At 37.5% G+C, this 25998-nt stretch overlaps 1 protein-coding gene across 1 annotated transcript; it reads right to left on the reverse strand.

Moving 5' to 3' along the window:
* Positions 1 to 153: 153 nt before the first annotated feature.
* Positions 154 to 24695, reverse strand: erbb3b (erb-b2 receptor tyrosine kinase 3b). Its single transcript, XM_056268022.1, has 29 exons — positions 24582 to 24695; positions 16628 to 16779; positions 16329 to 16509; positions 14656 to 14781; positions 14141 to 14203; positions 13472 to 13590; positions 13194 to 13335; positions 12171 to 12284; positions 11904 to 12021; positions 11537 to 11610; positions 11330 to 11420; positions 10289 to 10297; positions 9729 to 9943; positions 9488 to 9620; positions 9302 to 9395; positions 8046 to 8203; positions 7903 to 7956; positions 7666 to 7807; positions 6773 to 6892; positions 6571 to 6669; positions 6304 to 6489; positions 6048 to 6203; positions 5458 to 5533; positions 5232 to 5378; positions 3966 to 4063; positions 3696 to 3872; positions 2976 to 3047; positions 2048 to 2294; positions 154 to 1267 (listed from the first exon to the last, which is right to left on the reverse strand). The coding sequence occupies exons 1-29, from the start codon at positions 24658 to 24660 to the stop codon at positions 441 to 443; spliced, it is 4269 nt and encodes a 1422-aa protein (XP_056123997.1). The 5' UTR covers positions 24661 to 24695; the 3' UTR covers positions 154 to 440.
* Positions 24696 to 25998: the final 1303 nt, after the last annotated feature.

Raw genomic sequence — 25998 nt, forward strand, 5'->3', positions numbered from 1 at the left:
TGACATTGGTGATAGCAAAATCTATATGTATAATAATGTGAACAATTAACTATGGGAGACAATAAATGTAAGTAATCAAATGAAAATTACTTTATTTATTGAGAAAATCAATATACAATTTATACAAGTTTTTTTCCAAAAAGAATTGTTCCTCATTGAGTAAACAAAAAATCATCATCTTAAAAAACAAACATTAATCTGTATACAAAACCACAGGAGTTGGACTTCAGAGACAAACAAATAGAGGTAGGCCAATCTTCAACAAGACATTTCATACTATTGTAAAGTTTATTTTGTTGACACATAAGCATAAATTCATGTGTTCAAATACAGAACACATGGTAGATATACATCCTTAGAAACATCCTGGTTATCCCAGTCCATTCTGTTTCCATCGTTCATCCATCACACCGTTTCTGTTAGTGAGTTGAGGTCAATAATTACGTGCATACAGCGTCCTGCTTGTGGAATAATCTGCTGTGCCAGTAGTCTGGGTTGTCAAATGAAGTGTTTTGCGCCTCCACTCCAGTACACACTTTTATGAAGGATCTGAGAGCAGGCTTTTGTGACTCCTCTCCCACAACAGGCCTTCCATTCAGCGGAATGTTCTGATAATCAGCCTGATCCCCATCCTCAGGTGCCTCCATGTCCACATATTCACTGCGCTGTGTAGTGCAATCAGAATCCTCATGTCTTGCAGTCAACCTTGGCAGATTGCTTACATTTTGGTAAATTGCTTCTTTGACGCCACTCTCCACCTCATCCGGACTGCTCGCTGTGCTCTCCCCTGCTACGTTTTGCTGGTGTATGTCTGCACGTATGTCCATGTACTCATACTCAACCACCGCTTCTTGTGGCTGCTGCTCCTCTGAAGGTTCTTCCTCTACAGCGCTGATCTCAGATTGACTCCCGCCAGTAGATGTTACTGTTTCATCCAGACCGTTTTTACAAGCAGCAGCAGCAGCAGCAGACTCCAGGCTGTCCCCTTCAGGGGGACTAGTGGCCTTATCTGACTGTTCGGTTTGTGTTGAGTCAGTGTGTTTACCATTTTTCTGTGGTAAAATGTTGCATGTGTAAGGAGGAGAAGCAGGGGAAGATGGTTTGCTCAGTGCAGACGAAGCATCAGCGCTATCTGTAGCTGAAGTAGAAAGCCGAGGGGGCTCTTTGTTCATTAGCTCGTACTCTTGTGTGGTGTCTGTTTTCGGTGTCGAGAGAGCACTCTTGGAGTTACTGGTTATCCTTCTGTGAGAAACAGCGCTTCTGGAATCTAAATGAGAAAATATGTGTCATAAAAATGCACAGTTGAGTCCCAAAAACCACGTACACCCTGCAGCTAAAGTTGGATGTCATTTCACCGTTTAGTCCTTAATTCTGTAACATCCAGTTCAGTCATTTACAGGAGAGACAACCGCATTGTCATGTTTAAATACATCACATGTATTTGTCTCACTTCTGTATGCATAGTGCAAGAAATCACAGGAAAAGAGGTACAAGCCTTGAAGCCGTGTTGCTAGATCTTGCTAGAAAAAAACAGCAACCAAGAACAAACCCATAATAAATTGCAATAAATCCAAATGCTTTATATTGCAAAAAGACCAAAATATTGCAACCTGCATATGTCCACTGTAATAACTCCATACATTTTATCACTTTATGAGCAAAGCTCATACAATAAGCCAAAAAAAGGTTATAATAAGCGGACATGGCAACACAGCAAAAGAGAGCACTGCAAAGCAACCTTCCAAGCATAAACAAAACGCAACACTGGTGTTGGCAGTGGTTTTGTTAAAATTGCAGAACAGAACGAGTCTTTGGTCGCTGTAATATTACTTTGATCAAAAATAGCGGATACCAAACACATGAGACGCCAGAATTTTGTTATGGTTACAATAGTGTCAATCATCCCAATTTCGGGAATTAGTCGTATTCCGTACACACACAGAAAGATAATTTAGAGAATTCACTCATGTATTTAATGCAGTTGTCACTCCAGAATTTTACAGTGTGTACATGGCAAGTAATAAATTTGAGATCAATATTGTTTTACCTCTCTCCGAGGGCAGCACGTATCCATAATGGTCCTCATCTACGCCCTCCAGACCAGGCGAGAACGGATCTGACGTCACAGACACGCCGTTGGACATGTAGGCGCTGTCCATACGACTACGACCTCTGCGAAGACTACCTGTTTGAGAAGTAAGTTCAGCCATTTCAATGTCCACCATGGTCCCCCTGCCCTCTGAGCACTCCGAATCTGTCCTCACTGAGCCAGTCTTCCTCCTCTGGGCTCTCATCTGGGTGGAAACAATGCAAGTATATCATTTCACATTCTGTATTTATTTGTAAAATGATGTTTATTATTATTATTATTTTAGAGCTTTATTAATCCCTTGGGGCAGTTAGTTCCGTCTAATGTGGTGCTTCACATATATAGACAACATTTAATACACATACATACAAATACTATAATATATAGATATACTGTGCAAAGCTTTAAAAAAAATTATCATCAATTATTAATATATTAAAATAACAATCTAAATTAAAACACAATCGAGATGTAAACTGAAATCATTTTGTCATTATCACAGGATAAATACTGGAAATATTGAATATTTGAATATTGTGTTGGACAACGTAGGACCTTCAATCTTTGAAGGTTGAGAACCAGTCAGTATTTTTTAGATAAAGTATTTTGCTCCAGTACAGTAACATGCTATGACATAAATAAATAATGTTTCATAATACAAGTAATATAAAAGCCTATTATGCAATTTTGTACTTTTATTTAACACTATAAATGGGTCTTTATGCAAGAAAATATATATGGCTGCCTTTATATTTTAGGAAAGGGGCATCAAAATGTTTGAAAACTCCTGATCTAATGCATGTCCATACATATAACAAAACAGTTATTTAAGATGAAAGCTTGTAGTCAAAGTCATCATGATAGATGACATGATTTATAAGCTGACCTGTCTAGGGTCGTCCCCTGGGCCAGGGGTCATAGGGAGATAACCTATAGTTGTTGTGTGTTCTGAGGTGCCCTAATGAGAGAGAGAGAGAGTGAGAAGAGAATCATTGTGCAGTTTCTATTTATACCCAGGACATGTTACTTTATTACTATTAGTTCTATTCAGAGAAGAATAACAAACATACACTACCTTTCAAAGTTTTAGGGTCAGTACAATTGTTTTTTTGTTTTGTTTTTAATTAATACTTTTATTCAGCAGAAATGCATTAAAAAGTAAAGACATAATGTTACAAAATATTTCTATTTCAAATAAATGCTGTTATTTTGAACTTTCTATTCCTAAAATAATCATGAAAAAAATTGTAAGTTTCTACAAAAATATTAAGCAGCTAAACTTTTCAACATTGATAAAAAAAAATGTTTCTTGAGCACAAAATCAGCAATAATTATTGAAGGATCATGTGACACTAAAGACTGGAGTAATGTCTACTAGATCCTGCTTTGCCATCACATGAATAAATATGTTTTTTAAAATATACTAATATAGAAAACAATATTAGAACATTTTCACATTACAGTTTTACTGTATTTTTATTAAATAAATTCAGATATGCAAATAAATGCTGAGACTTCTTTCAAAAACATTTAAAAAAAATCTTACTGACCCCAAACTTTTGAACGATAGTGTAAACAAACATGATAGAAATGTTGGACATCTCACCCTGTAGGAGGCCATACGGAGGCGAGAATGACTTCTAGTTGGTGACAGCTGAAGGGGAGGAGTAGCAAAGCCATCCTGCAATACCTCATCATCATCATCTTCCTCCAAGTCTGCCTCTAATTGAGTGCCTTTGACACGTTGGTGGCTTTCCTCTGAACCAGTGCAATTCTGAGCAGGCTACATTATGGCACAGAAATTAATTAAATCAGTCACAAACTGATTTCTAGTGCCTATATTTGACTACTTGCAAAGACAATCTTGGTTTCTTACTTTCACCACAAGGTATCGTGGTGGATCCCTTGCCATTCTTGTAAATTCATTGGCCAGTTCTTTAAATGTAGGCCTTACATTCTCATCAATCATCCAGCCTAGGGAAAGGTGGGGAATAAAAAGTGTTTATAAGGACCTTCAATCAGGGATGGAAATTAACTTTTTTGTCCATCGGCCACTGTGGCTGGTGGATTTCAAAATCTACCAGCCACTCAATGTTTTTACCAGCCACTTTCTTGTTTTTAACCGACAATGTGTAACTGCATGTGAAAATTAATACTACAAGAATACTTAAGCAGTTTATTTAATCTCAAGTCTCAATGAAATACTGACATTTTCTCTTTCTCTCACCCTCTGCCTCATCCACCTAATCTGTCATTTATTTTTGTTTTGATGATAAATTGAGCCAGCCTCCAAAAGTAATTAACCTGTCCTGTGATTTTTTTTCTCTCTCACACAACACTCTCCACTCCAGACACGGATTTATGAGCTATAGTATGTTGCCTTTACATTAGAATAATATTTAATATAATCTAGATATGAAATGGAATAAATAACATTCAATACAAAATGAATATGTCTCATATATTGAAATCAAGTTTTATGTGATAAAATATTTGCTTTGTTGTGCATTAGAACCACATCAGGCATTTAGTACAAAATAATTTATTGAAGCATCCAGATACTTCACCACGTGACAGCAGCTAGGCTCCTGATTGGTTAACGCGGCGCGAATTGACGCCAAAGTTCAGATTTTTCAACTCGGGCGGCAGACGCGAATTCGCGTCGTGAATGCACAAAAGCACTCAATAAAATCATGCGCGCGGAACGCGTCAGACGCTCGAACTTGCCGCGCGAATGAGGCGTATTCGCATCTTCCACGGCGCGCTCTACACCTCATTCGCCCCGCAGGAATTTTTTACGCGCGTAACGCGTCTTTGCATTATGAAATCACTCGCGCCAGACGCTCTATTCTCGTCTGGTGTGAACGCACCATGATGTTTTCTCTGCAGACCTCTACGCCTGCGATGTAACGCCACATTTTTGTTTGAAGGTGTGCCTCCTCTAAAAGTGTCCGCCGTCCGGGTGAAACAGTATGCTATTTTTATTTACCCGCCACGGTGGCCGGTAGGTGAAGCGAGTTTACCCGCCACAACACAAAATCACCCGCATTTGGCTGGTGGCGGGTGCTAATTTCCATCCCTGCCTTCAATGTTTTAACAGTGCATTAAATCATTGCCCAAATGCGTCTAGTATCCGCCTTACACTTGACCATGACCATGTAGACATCTATGGTGCAGATCTGTGGTTGAGCCAGCCGCTCTCCTTTCTCCAGTAAACCTGGCACATCATGAGGATGCATAGTTGCGTATGGCTCTGCTCCATATGACATCATCTCCCATACAGTCACACCTGAAATAAATAAGAAGAACATTCACTCAGATAAACTCCTAAACAACTAAAACTGATATTCAACAGTACTGAGACTCACCATAGCTCCACACGTCACTCTGATGAGTGTATCTTCTGAAGAGGATACTCTCTAATGCCATCCATTTAATTGGCGTCTGAAAAAAAGAGGCCATTTCATCAGCAACGTCAACAGATGATGCCTTTTTAGTAAACCTATTTCTCATATACATCATTTTATATTAATTTTATTTATATTTAAAAATATATAGACTAACATTGAAAAGTTTGGGGCCAGTAATATTTTTTTGGAAGGAAATTCATATTTTTATTCAGCAAGGATGCATTAAAAGTGACAATAAAGACTTTTACATTTCTAATTCAAATAAAAAAAAATCTAATTCAAATAAATGCTGCTCTTTTGAAATTTCTATATTGATCAAAGAATCCTGAAAAAAGTATCACGGTTTCCATAAAAATAGAATAAAAACAGTTATTTTAAATTGTAGTAATATTTCTCAATATTACTGTTTTTACAGTATTTTTATCAAATAAATGCAGCCTTGGTGAGCATAAGTGGCTTCTTTCAAAAACATAAAAAAATCTTACCGACCCCAACCTCTACGGTAGTGTATATATCTTATTTCAGGAGAAATTTAATCTGTAGATTACCTTGTGCTCACTGTACACATATTTCTTATCATCTGGATAGAGCAGGTCTGCAACCCCAAAGTCTGAGATCTGTACCATGTAGTTACTCTTGAACAGCACGTTGCGTGCAGCAAGGTTCCTATGTGCTATGCAGTGCTCCTCCAGATAATACATGCCCTAAAGATACATACATACATGTTGCACCAAAGAGCTTTATGTAAAGACCATTTGTAAAGAATTTACCAGGACACTTCAGTACATACTCTTCTCATCTCACCTTTGCGATCTGCACACACCAGTTGAGCAGACGCTGGGGGTCCAGGCTGTCTTTGTTTTGGCGAAGGTGTTGCAGTAAGGTTCCCTGAGGACTGAGCTGGGTGACCAGCTGCAAACTTGTCCCTGGGCAGATCCCAAGGAGACGCACTATATACGGGTGATCCAGGCTTCCTATTGCAAGCATGTGCTGCGGACAGGTGAAAAATAAGTATGAAGGCATGAAGCAATGCATGTATCAGTGTACCTTTAGTGCAAGCTGATGTCTCACATCAGTAATTTCTGTGAAGGTCTGCCGGCCACTGCGGTCTTGGATGGTCTTTATTGCCACAGGGATTTTTACAGAGTCTCCTTCAGGGATCCAGAAACCCTGAGGATAAGTCACTTAGGCTTAATCACAGTCCAGAGAACAGGTAACTCAGTTCGGGATTGAATTGACCAAAGGCAAACTTAAATGTGAGAGGGATTCCAACCTTATTCACAGTGCCAAAGACTCCGTAGCCCAGAAGTTTGCCTTTTCGCAGCTCTTGTGGTTTTAGGATGCGAGCATGCACTTTTGTCCCCTTCTCTCCAGGATCCAGCGGCTCAATGCTCTGTGTGGAGACAGGAGGAAATGCGCATCATATAATATTGATAGCCAAGGAAGTACAGTGGCCAACAACAAAATGTCACTTTCAGATGCCACTGTTTATTTAGTTACTCTCCGCATGCAATGTTCAAATACAATATTAATCTGTATCACTAGACTCTACATTTGTGACGTACTGTATGTTTACATTACATGCCTTTAAATGGGTCTTCGCTTTGCTATATACACTACCGTTCAAATGTTTGGGGTCATTAAGATTTTTTAATGTTTTTAAAAGAAGTCTCTTATGCTCAAGGCTGCATTTATTTGATAAAAAATACAGTAAAAATGGTAATATTGTGAAACATGATTACATTATTACAATTTATAATAACTATATATATTTTTTTTTATTCCTGTGGTGGCAAAGCTGATTTTTCAGGAGTCATTAGTATTCAGTGTCACATGATCCTTCAAAAATTATTCTAATATGCTGATTTGGTGCTCAAGAACTATTATTGTAAATGCTGAAAACAGTTGTATTGTTTCTTTTTTTAAACTGCATTTATTTAAACTAAAATTATTTTTTTCTGTCACTTTTGATCAATTCAACGGGTTCTTGCTGAATAAAAGTATTAATTTCTTTTAAAAAATCTTACTGACCCCAAACTTTTGAACGGTAGTGTGTATCGATTATAATTAGATCATTGTATTAAAAAATGCAAGGAACCTTGTTTTTTTTTATTACATATAGGTTAAGTAAAAAGCATTATATTCAAAGAGACCAAAATGACTTACCTCAGCGCTCTCAAGGTACCTCCTCAGAGCTCTTTTGCGACGGATTGCCAGGCCTCTGTGATACAGCATGCCAAGCACAAACAGTGCCAAGAGCACAATGATACCAGCAAATACAGCGACTGCTATAACTGCGATCTGAGAGCTGAGAGGAAAATGCTTGTTGAAGGAAAACTTTTGATGTGTATATCTGAAAACGTTTGTACGTTCTAATTGAAGCCAGAAGATGGTGCTACAAACCTGTTCACAAGTCTGTCATGATCTACACAGTTTCTGAGCGCAGGGCCTGTGCATCTGGTGAGGGGACACATACCACAAAGGAACACATTCACATACCAATACACAGTGTTTTCAGCAAACTACTTTCTCTCAATTGGACTTACCCTCTTGTGCAGTTGAGGTGACATAGCTCACAATGACTTGTTGCATTAGGGTACTTAAATATGGTCTGACCCTTTTCCCCATTCACTCCATTAGGACAAGTAGAAACGCAATGAGGGCCATCCATCAGGTTTAAACATGCTACACACTGATCAGCACCCTGATGCACAGAGAAAGAAAGAAGACAAACTTATAAGTTATATATTGATAGAACAAATATTCCTGGCACTAAGCACCTGCACTAGGACAAACAGTTCGAATGAATTTCTTTATTAAGTCACTGTTAATAGTGATGTATTGCACAATGAACAGATCTGAAGCAAAGAGCCAGCAAAGCCTGTCTGGCAAGTTACTGTAATCAACCGAACATGCAGACATTACACAGAGAGTGTGTGGGTTGGACTTTTTTTTTTTTATTGTAAAAAAGTTGTTCACATCATTATCATAACACCCTTTAGCACTATTATACACAGTAAGAAAGATGTGAGAGGTTGATTAAAAATGTGTAATAGGCACTGGTAAAAACAAAGACTTGGATACCATAAAGTTGAAGTAAACCAAATTACTAGAACAGCTGATCTAAGTGGGGAAAAATCTGAACTATTTCAAAGGACATACAGACTGCGTTATTTTACAGAATACAAAAGCAAGGATGTGACTTGTGCACAGGAACAGAAACTTGTAGTGTTTAAGAGTCTACATGCCTAAAATGGTTCCCCAGACTGATAGAAAAAATGTATGAGAAAGTTATGGGGCTTCAAATGTGACCAAAAAGAGAGATTTGAAAAATTCTCTATAAAAATAGAAACTAAACATTTGAGAATCAGAATCAATTATCAAAATAGCTAAATAAACAAACAAACGAATCAATAAAAAAAAAAAAAATCAGTTAATTGAACTCAATTGAATTTAAATTAATGATGGAAATTTAATTATTTCTGAAATGAATATTTAGTGTACATTTTGGGCCAGTGTTATTTAAGTTTTATTTATATATTATGATAGCATTTTTAATATTTTGAGCTTTTATATACTTTTAGTTTAAGTAATTTTGTTGTGCTTTTATCATTTTTATTCATTTTGTTCTTTTAATAAAGCTTTTTTATTTTTATTTCAGTTTTAGCTTTAGTCATTTTAGTACTTCAACTTAAATGAAAATTAGAAATGAAGTTTTTTAAGTTTACATTTTTCATTTGATTTTCAATCGTTTTAGTTTTAGTTAATACTAACACTGATTTGACAAGTTTGAAGCACATACTTCTCCTTGGCATGTTTGTTTCCCATTTTGGGGTAGACACTCAGGGTGACAAGCAAGGCACTCTCCATTCGATGCTGCAAACTCCCGTGGCTCTCTGTGGACACACACAGTCCTTCATACACTGAACCAACTTTCAATTAACTTATAAATATATAAAAATAAAACAAATCTACCAAGCACACTGACCCAGAGTAGAGATTGCAGTGAGATACACAGGTACCGTGCCGACTATGGTTCCTGCATGACAAACATTGCTCAGGCCCCGGGCCCCAGCATCCTGCGTCTGAGCACAACGGGTCACACACATGGCCCTCTTCCTCTGTTTACACGAAATGCAAGGACATGCAAGTTAACAATGGACGACAACATAATAACATATGTGAAACAGACAGTACACATTCTGCGGTTAGGGAGGAACTTAACTGACCACACTGGGTCTGGGGTTTGTTGTCCTTGATGTCATTGTTATTACGTCTGCGCTGCCTTCGGTTACCGGTGAAGATCTGACTCCAGTCGACAGTGTGGTGATAACACAGGTTTATATTTTGAGTGATGTATACACTGCCATCGCTGATCTCACGCAAGGAATACAGTCCCAGAGATGTGAGGGAGGGAATCTTCATCACCAACAAAGAGAAGGGCCTAATGGAGAGGATGAAATGAATGAGAAATTGGAGCATAAAGGGAGAATGACCGAAGGAAGGGACCACAATCCAGTGATTTCCCTTTAGCACACCACAAGCTCCCAGTCCCAGATCACAAATGAAAGCACATGAACCATTCATGACCCTCATCTCATGTCAGTTTGAATATATGCTCATACATGCCCCTGTTATCCTAACAGAAACATTTCACAACTTATCAGGAAGATTGTCGTCATTACTTGGCACCCACAGCAGGAAAAAAGACAATGTTTGCCCATGTGATTGAGAGAGATTTGGCGATACAGAAATACCGGTTTTTAGATGGGTTGCAGGGAGTACATACCTCTTAGGGCTGCAGGACAGACATAAGCACATGTGGAGAATGAGGGGAGTAACATACAAAACACAGGGAAAACAAAAAACAATTGTGAGACGCATGCACAATGTTAAACACTGCAGGAATAAAAAGCAATAAAACACTTAGTGGAGAGACAAACATTTAAAGGAAAAAAAACAGGATGTGACTGGAATATGACACAAAATATTGACTGATGTGCAACACACATACAAACACTCAGGTTAAAAATTAATACTTTTATTGAGGCGGGACTCAAACTCAGGTCATCTGAAGCACAACAAAGCCATGAAAATTATATCAGAACATAGGCATCAACTGTTTAATGAAAAAGAACAAAAACAAAAAACACTGGCATTTAAAATCTCCAACCCAAAGGTAATAGCTAATATAGGTAATAAACAGCTATTACCTTCGGGTTGGAGATTTAAGTTTTGTTTTTTGGAATAGGGGAAACAATCCCTTTTGCCACAGGCGGTAAAATGCTGAAATGAAAGATAGTTTTTCTTGTAGAATTTACTGAGCGGGTCTCAGTGATGAGTCAGGGGGGATTGTTTTGTCTTTTTAATTTTGAGATTTTTATACTGTGTGATTTTCATATTTGTGTACATTGCTTTTGTGTGTGTGTGTGAATGCATGTTGAAACTCACTGAAACAAAATTTCCCCATGCGCATAATAAAAGTCAACAACAACAACACAACCGCACTACATGTCGCTGCCCACAAGGCTATTGACTCTTGACTACATTTTAAAATATATTAAAATAGAAATTTCACAATATTACAAATTTTAGATCAAATACATTAAGCAATTTTATCAACCCCAACCTTTTGTGTATCAAATATCAAAGTAAAAGAAGAAAAATGTTTTCTGGAATAACAATAATGCAATTTGAATTTACATTTCCATGGCCGGTAGGAAATATTTACGTCAATTCACCCATTTGCGTATGTTGCAAAAAGTTAACATTAGACCATGCAAACACACATAAAACATTCTCACACACACCTACACACACTCAGTCTTACTTGTGCAGAGATCTTCCTTGAATGGTAGTGAGACTGGAGAAAATAGACAGATCGCTGAGTTCATCGGGCCAAGACTGAATGTTCAAAATGCCTACAAATCACACACACACTGAGTCACAACATGAGACGGAATGACGTACCAAAAACTACAGCAACAAGAACACAAACAGAGAGCAATCAGTGTATGCCTAAAGTAAAGTAGCATACCAGTAATTTCTCTGACAGTGTTAAATACTTTGAGCTTTTCAGGCTCCAGAGGTGGTATGTTATGATAGACGTCTCTGCGGAATAGAACAGTGCAGATATTAGCATAAACAATCTCAGTAATGGACTCCCTGTGGGCACTCATCAATCTGCTCTCTGTTTATTCATTAATTAATAACCTGTGGAAGGCAGTGAAAGAATCTGAGCTGGAGTCTTAATGAGAAATAGCCATGAATCACGGTGTAAAGACCTAATTAAAACCTTCGATGACATTACAGGGCAAAGGTCTGGAATATAGGACAGACTGTTTATGGCACAGTGTTGTTCAGGTCTGAGAGAGTTTATCAAAGTGTGTTTGTGTGTGTCTTACCCTTTGATACCTAAGATCAGAAAATGTAGACTTCCTTGGATCTTGGTACAGTTGATAAAGCTGTCTATGTTACTGGAGTCCACTGTTTGTCTATGATTGGCTCCCGTTCCCTCACATACTAAAGAGAGAAAGAGAAAAAATATGAGGGGTCACATGACAACAGATTAATTTTCTTTATTCAAGATTCTTAAGCAGATTGAGTACAATGCATTCATCTGCTATAATCCAGTAGATTAAAATGGTTGGATGGACAGTTGGACACGTTACCTTTGGGACACAGGCCAATGCAAAGTTCACACTGTTTAATGCCATTTTTCTCTTTTTCTGTTTTACCAGGAGGGCAACTGCTCACACATGCGCTGCCATCCACAACAAAGTGTGCTGAAGAAAAAAATAAGAGGAAAGGTCACCCATTCTACATGCTGCACTCATTATTATGTGTCTTAAGAGAGTTACAAGATTCTCTTTATTTTGTGTGTGTGACTAACCATTAATGTGCTTTGTAGACTACCATTATTACAGATACATATATAAGCATAGATCCTAAAGAAGAGCCGCCTGCCATGAAAGTGTATTTTGTATTTCTTCTAAAAAAAAAAAAAAAAAAAAAAAAGGAAAAGAAAAAGACCATTTATTTTTTTAATAATTATTTTATTTCTAAAGGAAATTTCTATTTTTGTTTTGGTGTCTTGGGAAACTTTTAGTCTGTTTTCTTCAGTAGTCGTCTTGTATCTCTGATTTGATTTGTTCATATTGCTTAAGTCAGATTTAGCAATCATAGTCTAACAATCATACATTGTGGTCTAGAACCATGTATTATGTTGAAATTCCTAAAAATGTCAACAGCCAACTATCGTGTTTTATTTACTTTCCAACGCCAACGCAAGTGGTGTTTGGCGAGTGTTAATTGTGGACTCAAATTTAATCTAAAAGTAAAACACAGTAAGGGGAGTGGTGTAGCACGATTCAAATCTGGCATCTGTTTAAACTTGTGTTATGTTTCACGTTGTTGTTTATGGTCTTCCATGGATACGTCAATGCAGTTCTGATGCACTGTCAATGAGGCATGTCACCCAAAGCTCTCACTGAATGCTCCAAGAGTTCATTCACAGTTCATTTACAATAATTTACTAGACCATACATCAGTTCTACCAAGTTAAAAACCAGTATTCTTTGAATTACAATCCTAGATCTTTATCCACCAATACCCCAGAAACTATGTATTTTCTGGCTCATGCTTTAGTGAAGGCCTTCTCTGTGGTAAACCGGGTGTTGTGGCTCGTAACTCACCGGGACATTTGGGTACGCAGATCGAACCAAATTGATACATGGCTTCAGAGTTTGGCTCCAGCTGAAAGGTCTGTCGGTTATACACCAGAGGCCAAGGGCAGTGAGGGACGCAAGAGCCTGAGTGATTGACATGCCGACATGCCTTTTTGATAAAGTATTAAGAGTTAAAGTTTGTTACAATGCTTTGTTTTGTTTTCATTGTATTTGTTTCTTACAATAGATGTGACAGATCTTGAGCAATGCAATGAGAGCATTATGACAATAGTGCTAGTACTCACAAAGCAGTCTGTGTCCTTTGGTCCAATGCAGCCTCCAGCACACTCTGTGTGGCAGCACTCATTAGGGTTGGTCCCAAAACAGTGGCCATGACACTGAGGTGCACACACTGTTTTTGTCACTGAAACACACACAGACAAAATACCTCAGTCCGTATCATTGTGTATGACTAAAAGAAAGTTATTAAATTATTCAAACAATATAATTTAATTAATAATTTAATTCAGCAAGGATGCATTAAATTGACAGTAAAAGTGACGGTAATTTAAAATGTAAAACAAAAAAATCATAAAGAAACCTGAAAAATCACGTTTTCCACAATTTTTTTTAGCTGCACAACTGTTTTTTACATTGATAAATGATTCTTATTGTAAAATTCTTATTCTTAAATGTGTCACTAAATCAGCATATTAGAATGATTTCTGAAGGATCATGTGAAAATTCAGCTTTGCCATCACAGGAATAAAATGAAATTTACAAATATTTTAAAATATAAAAAACAGTCATTTTAAATTGTAATACCTTTTCACAATATTAGTTTTACTGTATTTTCGTTCAAATAAATGCAGCCTGGTTGAGAATAAGAGACTTCTTTCAAAAACATTAAACAATTTAAACCAACCCCAAACTTTTGAACAGTGGTGTATGTGAAATGAATCTCAGTTACTTACATTTCTGGCACTGATCTTTATGTGGACCCCAGCAGAATTCTCCACATGCAGGATCACATGACCCTATGAACAAAAAGAGAGGTCAAATATCTAAATGAGTGCAGTCAAAGGAATAGTTTACACATTTTTTTTTTTACTTTGTTATCATTTATAGATTCTTATTTGGTTCTAACCCAGTATTGTCTCATTTAAACTCATTTTGTGCTTTTGTTTCAAAACAGCATTTTTAAACAATGAAATCATTGGTGCTAAAGGCCATTGGTTCTTGAACATATATTCAAGAAAGACTGTTCCTAAAAAAAATATTTTAGGCTACTTTTCTTTCATATCATCATCATCATCCACATTCTATACATGGTAGAGAAAGAAGACAACAATATGGGGAAGGGACATCATGGGGGTGAGTAAACGATTAAAACATTTTCTGGACATGGATATAAAACATAATTCAATGTCACATATCTATCTCACACACTCAATCTATAACCACCCAATCAGGGTGTGAATGTACAAACCTTTTTCTCCATTGTTCTGAATCTGGATGCGAGCATCACTGTCTCTGACAATGTCCTGCCAGTTGATCCATGGAGCATGACTGAGGTTCCTGTTATGGACAATCTGTACTCCACCTTCCAAGATCTCTGCAGGGGACGCATAGAGGGGGAACAAACACCTGTTTGCACTTCTGCTTGTCTAATATATGGCTGCACTGTATTGAGCATGAAGGTTAATTTTAAGTTTCTGTTTCCCATCAAGAGGTGCTGTTATAGTTCTTGGAAATGTCTCAGAATGTCCAGGATAATGTCAGCATACCACCATGTAGGACAAACCACATCCAACAGGAGTAACTGTCGACGCAAGAAGAAGCTGTCTGAAAGGGATGTCCATGTACTAACCCAGATTGTATCCAAAAAAATTTAGACCCCAGCTGTCCAACTCACTGCAGAATTAAATGTCTCCTGTTTCCTCCAAAACTGTTTGTCGGGAGCTACACAGAGTCAATATTCATGGTTGGGCTGCTATAGCCAAACCTTTGGTCACAAGGTTTCAACAACAGTGCATATCTTGGGCTGTGGACAATGTGAAACATGTATTGTTCTCTGATGAGTCCACCTTCACTGTCCCAAAGAGGCTTAACACCAGGACAGTTGAGAGCCAAGAGTGAAACACGGGTGGATCAGTGATGGTTTGGGCTGCAATATCATGGCATTCCCTACTGTGCTTGATGGGCACGTCACTGCCAAGGACTACCAAACCATTCTGGAGGACCATGTGCGCCTAATGGTTCAAACATTGAACCCTGAAGAGGGTGCCGTGTATCAGCATCATAATGCAGCAGTACACACAGCAAACCTTGTGACAGAATGGTTTGATGAACATGAAAGTGAAGTTGAACATCTGTCATGGCCTGCACAGTCACCAGATCTACATATTTTTTAGACACTTTGGGGTATTTTGGAGGAGCAAATCAGAAAATGTTTTCCTCCACCAGCATCACAGTGACCTGGCCACAGATCCCTCTAGCCACAGTGCAGGACTTCTTTCTGTCATTCCCAAGACGAACTGATGCTGTATTGGCCGCAAAACAAGGCACTACAACTAACTAATAAATGATTGTGGTCTAAAACCAGGTATTTTAGTTTCATTGTCCAACCCCTGTAATGTGCCCCTTCAATGCATCTTTTCTGACATCTCATATGAGTCTGGACAGGCCAAATTATATAAAATATGCAGTTTGAATGATGTGATCCACAAAACACACAGACACACTTCTGCCAGGCTCAAGCTCTTTTGAGGGCCTGTCTGTATATCAATTTGCTCTATTGAGTGAAATGGGTGTGCCAGAGCTAGACTATGCAAATCTGCCAGATTCCTAAAAACTCCTACACACTTCCGCAAATCACTGATGTCAAATTTACTTTCTGTCACATCCATTTGTTTTGAGAAGGTAGCTTTATAAGATCATAAATGCTCCACAGAAAGGAATTATCTAAGGAAGCATTTGTAATCCAAGAGATTTTTGTCCTAACCATCCACAACCAATGAATGGCAGGACTTTTTGTTGATCACTTGGTTTCTGTAGTGGCATGCTGCATGTTCAGTTTGGACAAATTACTCATCGCTGGAAACTCGATGTGACATCTGTCATGTGTTTTCCCTCACGGATTTTTTTACAATCTCTTCTCACCTGTAAGGTTGGTGAGGCCCAGATCTTCCAGGCCACTGTGACTCTCAAAGTTATGGAAGACAGAAAGGGCCCATTCCTTCTCATACAGGCTGCTACCACGAATCACTCTGAGCTGGTCCAGAGGCAGCCTACAGAACTGGTTCATAGCAATGAGGATGTAGCCTGTGACTTCTCGGATACTCTGAAAGAGAAGCATAAGACAAGCATGTTACAGTAATCAGTAATGTTATGTTACAGCAATGTTACAGCCAAATCAACCATTCATATATATATATATATATATATAAAAAATGTCCTACTCCAAGAAATGAAAAATCGAGGTCATTCTCCATCTGTGTGATCTCAAGATTGCCCATGACGATCTCACATCCAGTGTAGCGTTCCTTCAGGTTGTTGTAGTGTTGTGCAGGGGTGCCCGTGGAGCTCAGAGCATTCTTGGTGCCTGTGCAAACTGGCGGGGGAAGAGATTGCTTATATCTAATCATGTTGTACTGTATATGAGTTTGTGGATCATTTGAAAATAAATTTAAAGTCACAACCCTCATTGTCTTTTAAAATAAAAATAAAAAAAGAAAGAAATTAATACTTTTATTGAGAAGACAGTAAAGACATTTTTATTTATTTCAAATAAATGTTTTGAAAACACTTTTGATAATGAAAAAGTTTCTTGAGCAGCAAATCAGCCTATTAGAATGATTTCTGAAGGATCATGTTCCTGTGGACACTGAAGACTGGAGTTATGATGCTGAAAATTCAAAACAGTTAATTGAAATTATAATACTATTTCACAATATTACTGTTTTAGTGTATTTTGATCGCATTAATGCAGCCTTGGTGAGCATATGAGACTTCTTTCAAAAACATTTAAAAATCTTACCGACCTTCAATTTTTCAATTGTATATTATTACGAAGATTAATTTTAGCAGAGCCCTTAGTTTTGGCTTATAAACTAGTCTGATACTGTGTGTTAAACATTTACTCGTGGTACAGCTCACTTGCCTGCATGACTTCCAAGTGTAAGTATATTAATGTTCATGCATTTTCCCTATACAAACCAAAGGGCAAAGTAAGCTTCCTGGAGTAATTAACGGCACGCCAGATATGCTGCCCATAGACATGTTAAGTAGTAAATAACCCAGAATACTTCTTTATGATGTACCGTTCAAATATATAGGCTGATAATCTGTTTGATCGTCTATTTGTAAATAGCAATAATGGATGAGACTGCAGAAGAACAGTCACAGAGGCCTCTGTACACATATATAGCCCTTTTGAAGTGGCCACTTCCACACAAGGCTTCCACTCACAGCGCACACAAAGACATCATGCAGCAGCCACACCACAAGGTCATTAACATAATGAGGGCAAGGTCAGAGGTCACCAAGATGCTGCAGGTCAGGATGTAGTACAAGACAACTGAAAGTCCCCAAACAGACTTAAAAAGAGACGAGCATAATAGTGAGAAACAGCTTCAGACAGAGAAGGAATCTAGAGTTATTGGCCTGAGGTGACTGAGACATGACAACTGATAGAAAAGTCACTCTCTTGCTCTCTCACTCACCCCACCTATAAAACACTCAAGGGTCTTCTTCCTTGAGTGTACTGCAGTGCATGTTTACCATGAGCACATGTGTGCATGCACTTACTTAACTGACACTCTGTGTATCACTCTATATTACTGTGGCATCCAAAATTACCCAGGATGCATTGTAGCATACAGATTTGAGATCCCTGTCTTGTGAGACATGACAATAAACCTAATCTTCATTCCAGGTTAAATTCAGTACAAATTGACTTCAGTTTGTAAAAAATGAACAGAGAATGCGTCTAAAGTACACTGAGAATAAAAACCATCCAGCTGAAGGCCTGTTCACACCAAGAATGAGAACTATATAACTATAGCGATAACTATATTGGCGTCCACACCAACACAGGATACCGCTTTGTTTAATATAATCGCGAGCTGTGGTCATGACATCTGGTACTTATGGTGCGTTCACGTGCTATGGAAAATATGATATTTTCCACTTGTGAACTGGTATTTACCAGTGTGTTGCGTTCAAGTGCTTTTGTTGTCGTAATGTGGTAAAAAGATGGAGATCCAGACCTGTTATTTAGCTAAAACTATTTTAGATTGCTTAAGTCATCTGCTACAGCAAGAAAATGATTTATCAAAACTCAAACGTAAATAATATATGCTGTATATTTTCTAGATCATGAATAGTACATATTTTTACCATTCACAACTCTTGCGTTGCTCTCCGCCATTTTGAAAAGGTCAAAGGTAATCTCATCTCGGCAACTCATGCATCAAAATATTCTACGAGTTGCCCAGTGGAAAATACCACATGAGGGGGTGTTCATGTGCATTTTTCATGTCGGCTTTTGGTATTTACCATAATTACCATAGCACGTGAACGCACCATTATTATATTCAAGCTCTTTTAAGGTCCGGTGGATTCTGATTGGCTGTCAATTTTTTTGTTGTTCATTAGCTGGAAAATATAATTCTCATTATCGTTACATCTATGTTGTGGACTTGCCTATTCTCATAGAATTAGTACAATTATTTAAAGTTTATAGTTATCATCTTTAGTGAACGGCCCTTAATAGTTTTATGTTATAAGAACGTTTTCCTAATGTTCTTGTTGCTTTAATGATAACAAAAACATTTATCTCCTATGTTTTAAGAACATTTTTCTTGGTAATATGAACATTCTGGAAAACATTTGCATAATGTAAAGTTTGTATTGTTGTTAGAGAACCTTCTGTAAAAAAAAAAAAAATCTTTATTTAATGTTGCATAAGTTTTGCTCAACAAAGGCAAAGCAAACTAACACAGGAACTGAGCATGTTTGAGCCAAACCTGTACGTCACACAACAGATCACAGTCTAAGACAGTACTTCTCAACCCTGTCCAGGGGACTCCCTACCACTGCACATTTTGGATGTTTCTCAAATCGGACACACCCGTTTTGGGTTTTTGCTGTCTTTATTAATAAGCTGAATCATGTGTGTTAGATGAGTGAGAGATCCAAAATACACAGTGGTGGGGGGGCCCACTAGTTTTAAAAACTGGCCTAAACAAACCACCACTTGCTCCACAAACATCAATGTTGTCGTAAGTTGTTTTTTCTCGGTTTTCTTGTCAAGAAAAGCCATGATCAAAATTGATCATGATTGTTTTTGTTTGCTAGCCACCATTTCTATCCCACATGCAAATGCAGCTCACAGTCACTGAACATGTCACGGATTGATGATGTAAAACTCAGGACGAGTCTTCGTGTGTGCGTCTGTTTTTAAAGTGTCTTGACTGTTGTACGGTCTGACTTTAATGAAAACTGAGATCCTACAGTGTGACATGGCTTACAGCAGGAATCATGTTTGTACAGTCAGACAAGCAACAATCATGAAGGACTATTATAAATTCTACAGTGTGCACCTGGCTTAAGAAACTCAATTTCATTTAATTTAGACAAAATCTGTACTGTGTTTTGCCTTTGTAGAGCAGAGTTGTGTAAATCAACCTTTAAAGGTTGGACGAGCCGGCCACAAATATGTCAATGGGGCGTGAGTTTAACTTTGAATATAGCTTTTAAGAACATAGGAGAACTTGAAAATGACATTGTAAAACAAACACAGCAAGTTCTGGCTGGTGAACCTGCTTGCGTTCGCATTCAATAAACCCACTAATCATCGTGTTGCTGTAAAATATTAGTTGTGTGCAAACAAAACCCAGGAAGAACAAAAAAATCTTTAAGCATTGGGAGCTGGCAACTGCCTGAGAGCAGAACCTAGTGTGCATTGTGGGCGTATTTTGCGAGGGGTTAAACGGTATATTCCCGAGACTGGCAGAGTGTAATGCTCAGCTGCATGTCTGAGGCCTAAGGCTCTATCTGGCTATGAGATCTAGAGGGGCATTATTAATGAACAAAGCACAGTATTGTCACTTAGCTATAAATGTGTGGCTCTGTTAATGTGTAGCTCTGATTGACACTGACTGTGTGTGTGTGTGTGCAGGGTTGAGATCATACAACCAGACAATAGGATGAGTGTGAGCGTAGTACTCTATCAAGAGGAGGGGGAGTCCGGAGGGGTGGGGGGTGCATAGGGACATAATCTAAGTGTGACCGCTGTCCTTTACATTGCTCCAGTCTATATGTTACTGCATCCTGAAATGTGTACAATCATACCACTGAGTGACTTTACAACAGCAGTCAAACTCACTGAACTGTGCTTCTGATACTCCGAGGAATGAAGCTGGAGGGGATGAGTTATAGCAGCATCTATTCTGGGAACGCATAAAAATGTGCTGCTTACAGGAAGTGCTGTCACATGGGTTTCTGTTTGCACTATTCTGTATGCAAATTCTGCAATTTTATCTTAGATAAAAAAAAAAATGCAAAATTTGACTAATTAATTAATAATGAATACATTTGAACATGTATGAACACACAATAAATATATCTATAAACATGGCCCTTTTATTTCTAGTTTCTGCAATATAAGTTATATATTGACTTTAACAGTCAAGTTTGAATGTTACAACTAGGGCTACTAGGATTGCACACTTTATTGTAACCACGTTTGTTATCAGCCAATATTTGATTGGTATCGGTGGCTATTTATATTTATTATACACATTTTTATTATACACATATTTATTGACCAATTTTGGATATTAATCTGTAGATGCTCTTTTCTGCATATTCTTAGATTTTAATAGACTTTTTTGCTACTTTTAACTCACATAATGCATTCAAAATCGGCATACAATTTTTGCATTCTGGTTTATATGGATTCTCGGTAACACTTTTTACAATAAGGTTTCATTAGTTAACATTAGGGTAACTAATGTATTAACTAACATGAACTAACAATGAACAAATAATTTGTTACAGTATTTATTAATCTTTGTTAATGTTAGTTAATAAAAATAGTACAATCGTTCATTATTTGTTTATTATGTTGTTTACAGTGCATTAACTAATGTTAAAAAAAATACAACTTTTGATTTTAATAATGTAATGTTGAAATGAATGATTAATAAATGCTGTAGAAATATTGTTAATTCTTAATTCATGTTAACTAAAGTAGTTAACAAATGTTAACAAATGAAACCTCATTGTAAAGTGTTACCTGATTTTCTAACAAAACAACATCAAAACAAGATTAATATTACTCTGGAAAGTTTTCAAACAAAATATATTAGCCTAATTTTACTTGCAAAAATGTTCACTTTCAGATGAAAAAGAGGATTATATTTGTGTGCAATGGTTCATTAATTGCATGCATATTCATGTTCATCAACAAAATTCAGTCCCAAAAGTGCTTGTGAGACATGGTAAAAAGGCTAAATATAATTTACAAAAGTATTTTTGGGACAAATTTGTATCATAGATGTAAAAAAAGAAGGAAGAAAGAAAGAAAAATAAAGAAAGAATAGACAAGATTGCAAAAGGAGTAAAAAAAATTAAAGGTTATATCTCTTAATAAAAAAAAGTGATATGTATTCATAGTCTTGACCCAAAGTTTGGTTCCCAAAGTATTGTTTTTAATTTCTCTCTTCCAGGTCAAAATAGACCTGAATCTGTAATGAGGTTAAATGGACAGTGCAAGTTTACCGCAAAAATGTAATCCTTTAAGAGCACTTTTTTTTATACTATAAGACTTTTCATCCCTTTTTTGTCATTCCATTCTTTCCATATTTCATATTGTACATTATAATATTGTGATGCCTAATTTCACTTAAGCATTACAACATGAATAAAATGATTGTTTTAGACAAAATAGTAGACCTTGCCATAACATTGAGTAATTATTGTACTGACCAGAATTTTAATCAGTGCATCCCTATTATCTGTCCAGCAGTCAATGATAATGAATGAGGAATGAAATCTGAGAAACACCCTTATAGAAAAGGCTATGCAGACATGCGCATGTAAAGGTGAACACACCCACATGACATATTTGCTGTTGCGTCAGGTATTGTCTAGATAGCATGTGCATATTCACACACACACACACACACACACACACACGCACACACACACACACACACACACGCACACACACACACACACACACACACACACACACACACACACGCACACACACACACACACACACACACACACACATATGACGTTTGGATGCTAATAATGTATGGATTAATGGAGTTCTGTTCATTCACACATGTAATCTTAAATCAACAGTATCAGAGACAGTGAGCAGAAGCCACTATGGAACATACAATAGAATCCAGCAGCACACAATGATTATAGTTCAAAGAGAGTCAGGGCGGGGACTGGGCACTCATGACAGACAGAACAAGAGACAAAAAAAAAAAAAGAGGGTGAGTGGAGGAACCCATGAGGGAAAGCAAAGATAGATTAGTAGACACATTGAGAAAGATATGACACTAGTACTAGTGTCAAACTGAAAGAAGAGCCGACATGAAACAAAAAAAACAACTTCCAAAACACACATCCACGCCTATTTATTCACATGAACTTCTGCAAGTACAGACTGCTCCAAATCTGAGGCCATTACGTTCGGCTGTTGGCTGGAAGTATGCATGGTTTCTGTCTTTTCTTTTTAAATCTGTTCAATGAAGTGTTGCATTTCTCTTTTAAAACAAACAGGCTTTGCCTATCTATAGTAACTTAATATTGGATATTGCACTTTTATTAGGTCAGAGCAGATGTCTTCCATTCAAAATCTTCTCCGTTTTTTTCTCTCCGGAAGGAAAGGGTGATTAGATTATTAACTTAGTAAAGTCCTTCCTATCAAACCTCTTGTACGCTTAAAAGAGGCTGAACTTTGGAGCCATGACTGTAAAGGAGTTATTAAAGAGCGGTTTATGATATGGCACTAGTCCCACACCTTATTCTGTTCAGCTGAGTAACGTGTGATTGGCGGCAAATACAGTATAAGTGATTGGGACTGGCTATCAAGGGACTCACAGTGCTTGAAGCTAATGTTCTGTGTGAAAAAGAGCTCCTGAGGAAAAAGGATTTGTGCCCTAAAGCGGTTTAAGTTGAAACTGGTTTAATCATTTCAAGAGTGTCAATATATCAAGTCAACATGACTCACCACTGTGCCACATGTTATAGTTGGGCGGCAGTGGCTCAGTGGTTCATGTGGGTTCATGTAGGTCTACAAACCGGAAGGTTGGTGGTTCAATCCTCGGTCCCACCTGACCAAGTGTCGAGGTGTCCATGAGCAAGACACCTAACCCCAGCTGCTCCCGACGAGCTGGATGGCGCCTTGCATGGCTGCCGTCGCCCGTCGGTGTATGAATGAGTGAGTGAATGGGTGAATGTGAGGCAAATTGTAAAGCGCTTTGGTGGCCATTGGGTCTGTGAAAGCGCTATATAAATGCAGTCCATTTACCATTTACCATAGTTGAGGGTCATTTAAATGAACAAGTATGCATATTTATAGGCTAATTATTTTGCCTCAAATGTTGTCTGGCTAATGGCATAATCTGAGACTCAAAATCCTACTGTAAAAGCACAGTAGCCATAATGTTAGACATGTTCCCCTATTTTTAGAAATGTTTAAGCTCATCCCATTCACACACACTTCTCAAATCATTCGTCCATTCTTATGAGAACAATTAAGTTCTAATCTAGGGTTGTGGTCAACAGCGACGTCTAGAAAGTCCAAGTGAGTGTTTAACACGATGACGTCAAGCAGTGACAGCAGTGTCCTGCACTGGGACATGGTAAACTTCATATAAAACATTATATAGGCCTATGCCACTATTATGATATCTACATAAGTTTTAATGACTACACGGAAAGTTTGTGCTTTTAAAAATCCATTTGTCACACCACAGGACTATTTAAGTGCAAAAATCTTAAAGTCGTTTAAACTGGTGAACAACTTGTGGCCAGTCACAGCACCTGCTTTCCTTTATACGGATAAATTAGCTAGTACTTAAATATAAAAAGTTAATGTGTATTACTGCTTAACTACCCAGGTAAAGATTACATTCTATTACATACGTTTAAATGTGAAACAACCCATGAAATGTAAACAAGTGCATAAACCCAGGGGGTTTTAAGGGGGCATAAACCATGACAAGAAAATCAAACAAATCGTTTACTTTTAAACTCAAACGAAGAATTGTTAGGGGACAACGATAATTTCCTACAGAAATTCACATTATTTAGGTCTATATATAAGTGTGTATCTTAATGATATTATATAAATATATACATACAAGAGAATTAAGACTTTTATACCTTCTAGTGTTTGTGAAGTTACTGTCTGGGGTAGATAGAAACACATCAGCGCGCTGAGCGCGAGCACCTGCTGCCTCATCTCGTCTCGTGAGTGAAGAATCGTCTCGAGCTGACACAAGCGCGCCCTCAGACATACCGCGCGCTGCGGAAAATCCAGACACCAAGTGCTCCCCTCTCAAGGAAGATGGACAGCTTGAGGCTGATATTCCGGTGGGCAAAAAAAAAAAGAAGAAGAAGAAAAAAAAAAGGTTTATGCTAAAATAAAATATCCACGAAATTCATTTAGTTGTTTACTTCGGCTGCTTCCCTGTTGAATAATCTCTGTTCCCTGTCAACCGCGTTGTGTGTATAGCACTAATCAAAAAGTTCCGCTTTGCAGTAGCACCATTCCCAGTGGATTTTCCCACTTAGTCAACGGATAATAAACTATTTACTAGGCTAAACCGAGATTAGGAGAGCGAGAGTTAAAGTTGAAAGTATGACGCAGGCTCACCACCACTCCCTGAGTGTACACTTATGATGTTGAGATGTGGATTGGCCCGATAGAGCGCTGTGCTATTTACCAATCACTGCATGAACTGCGCCTCTCCACCCTTCGGAAACTGGCACAACAGCATGCCGTGACTCACAAACCGATGGGCTATATGATGTTTCTTCATGAAGTAAATAAATAAAATTAGGGGCACCTTTGACTTCCTACAATCTTTTTTTTTTTTTTTTTTTTTAGATTTAGTTGAATCCATGTCCTGAAATAAAATTTCAATATCTTAAAATAGTCATTAATGAGGCGTTTTAATATCTCTGATCAACAACACAACACTTGTCAATATAGTAAATAAATGGATCAAATCGTTCGGTCTCACTTTTTTGTGATACTTCGTTGTGTTGTATTGTAATCTTTAAAGTTTCTCCTTACCTGTTGAAAGTATGATGACGCACTAACGAATTTCTAAAAGCTGATTGGCTTGAATGGTTATCTCTGTCAATGATTGGATATATATGCGGAAGGAGGCAAAATAAATTTCTTTCTAAACTGAGTATCCCCCTCTATTAGCTATTCGTGACTACGGAGTATGAAAGAATAAACTGTAGACTAAAACCTATAGCCTATATTTATGCTATATTTTGAGGATCGAAAGAACAAAAAAATAAATCTTCAAATAGTCACTCTCTGTAACACTCGGCAACAATGTTTCATAAAGAGGAAAAGTTTCACTGAAAAATTTAGAATTCTACAAATTTAGCTTTTTTTTCCCCTTTCAAATTTGTCAAAATTTACATTTCAACACTCATAGAAATGAAGTAATATAGGGAACAGAACGTTCACCTAATCGAAGAATGACTCATTTACAAGGCCATTAAATACCTTCCTTCAGGATATTTAGTTATGCTAATTATGTAGGGTTGGTTGAGTGGT

This window comes from Rhinichthys klamathensis, unplaced genomic scaffold (genome assembly GCF_029890125.1).
Source record: "Rhinichthys klamathensis goyatoka isolate OS25496 unplaced genomic scaffold, OSU_Roscu_1.1 h1tg000269l_1, whole genome shotgun sequence".
In the NCBI taxonomy this organism is placed as follows: Eukaryota; Metazoa; Chordata; class Actinopteri; order Cypriniformes; family Leuciscidae; genus Rhinichthys; species Rhinichthys klamathensis.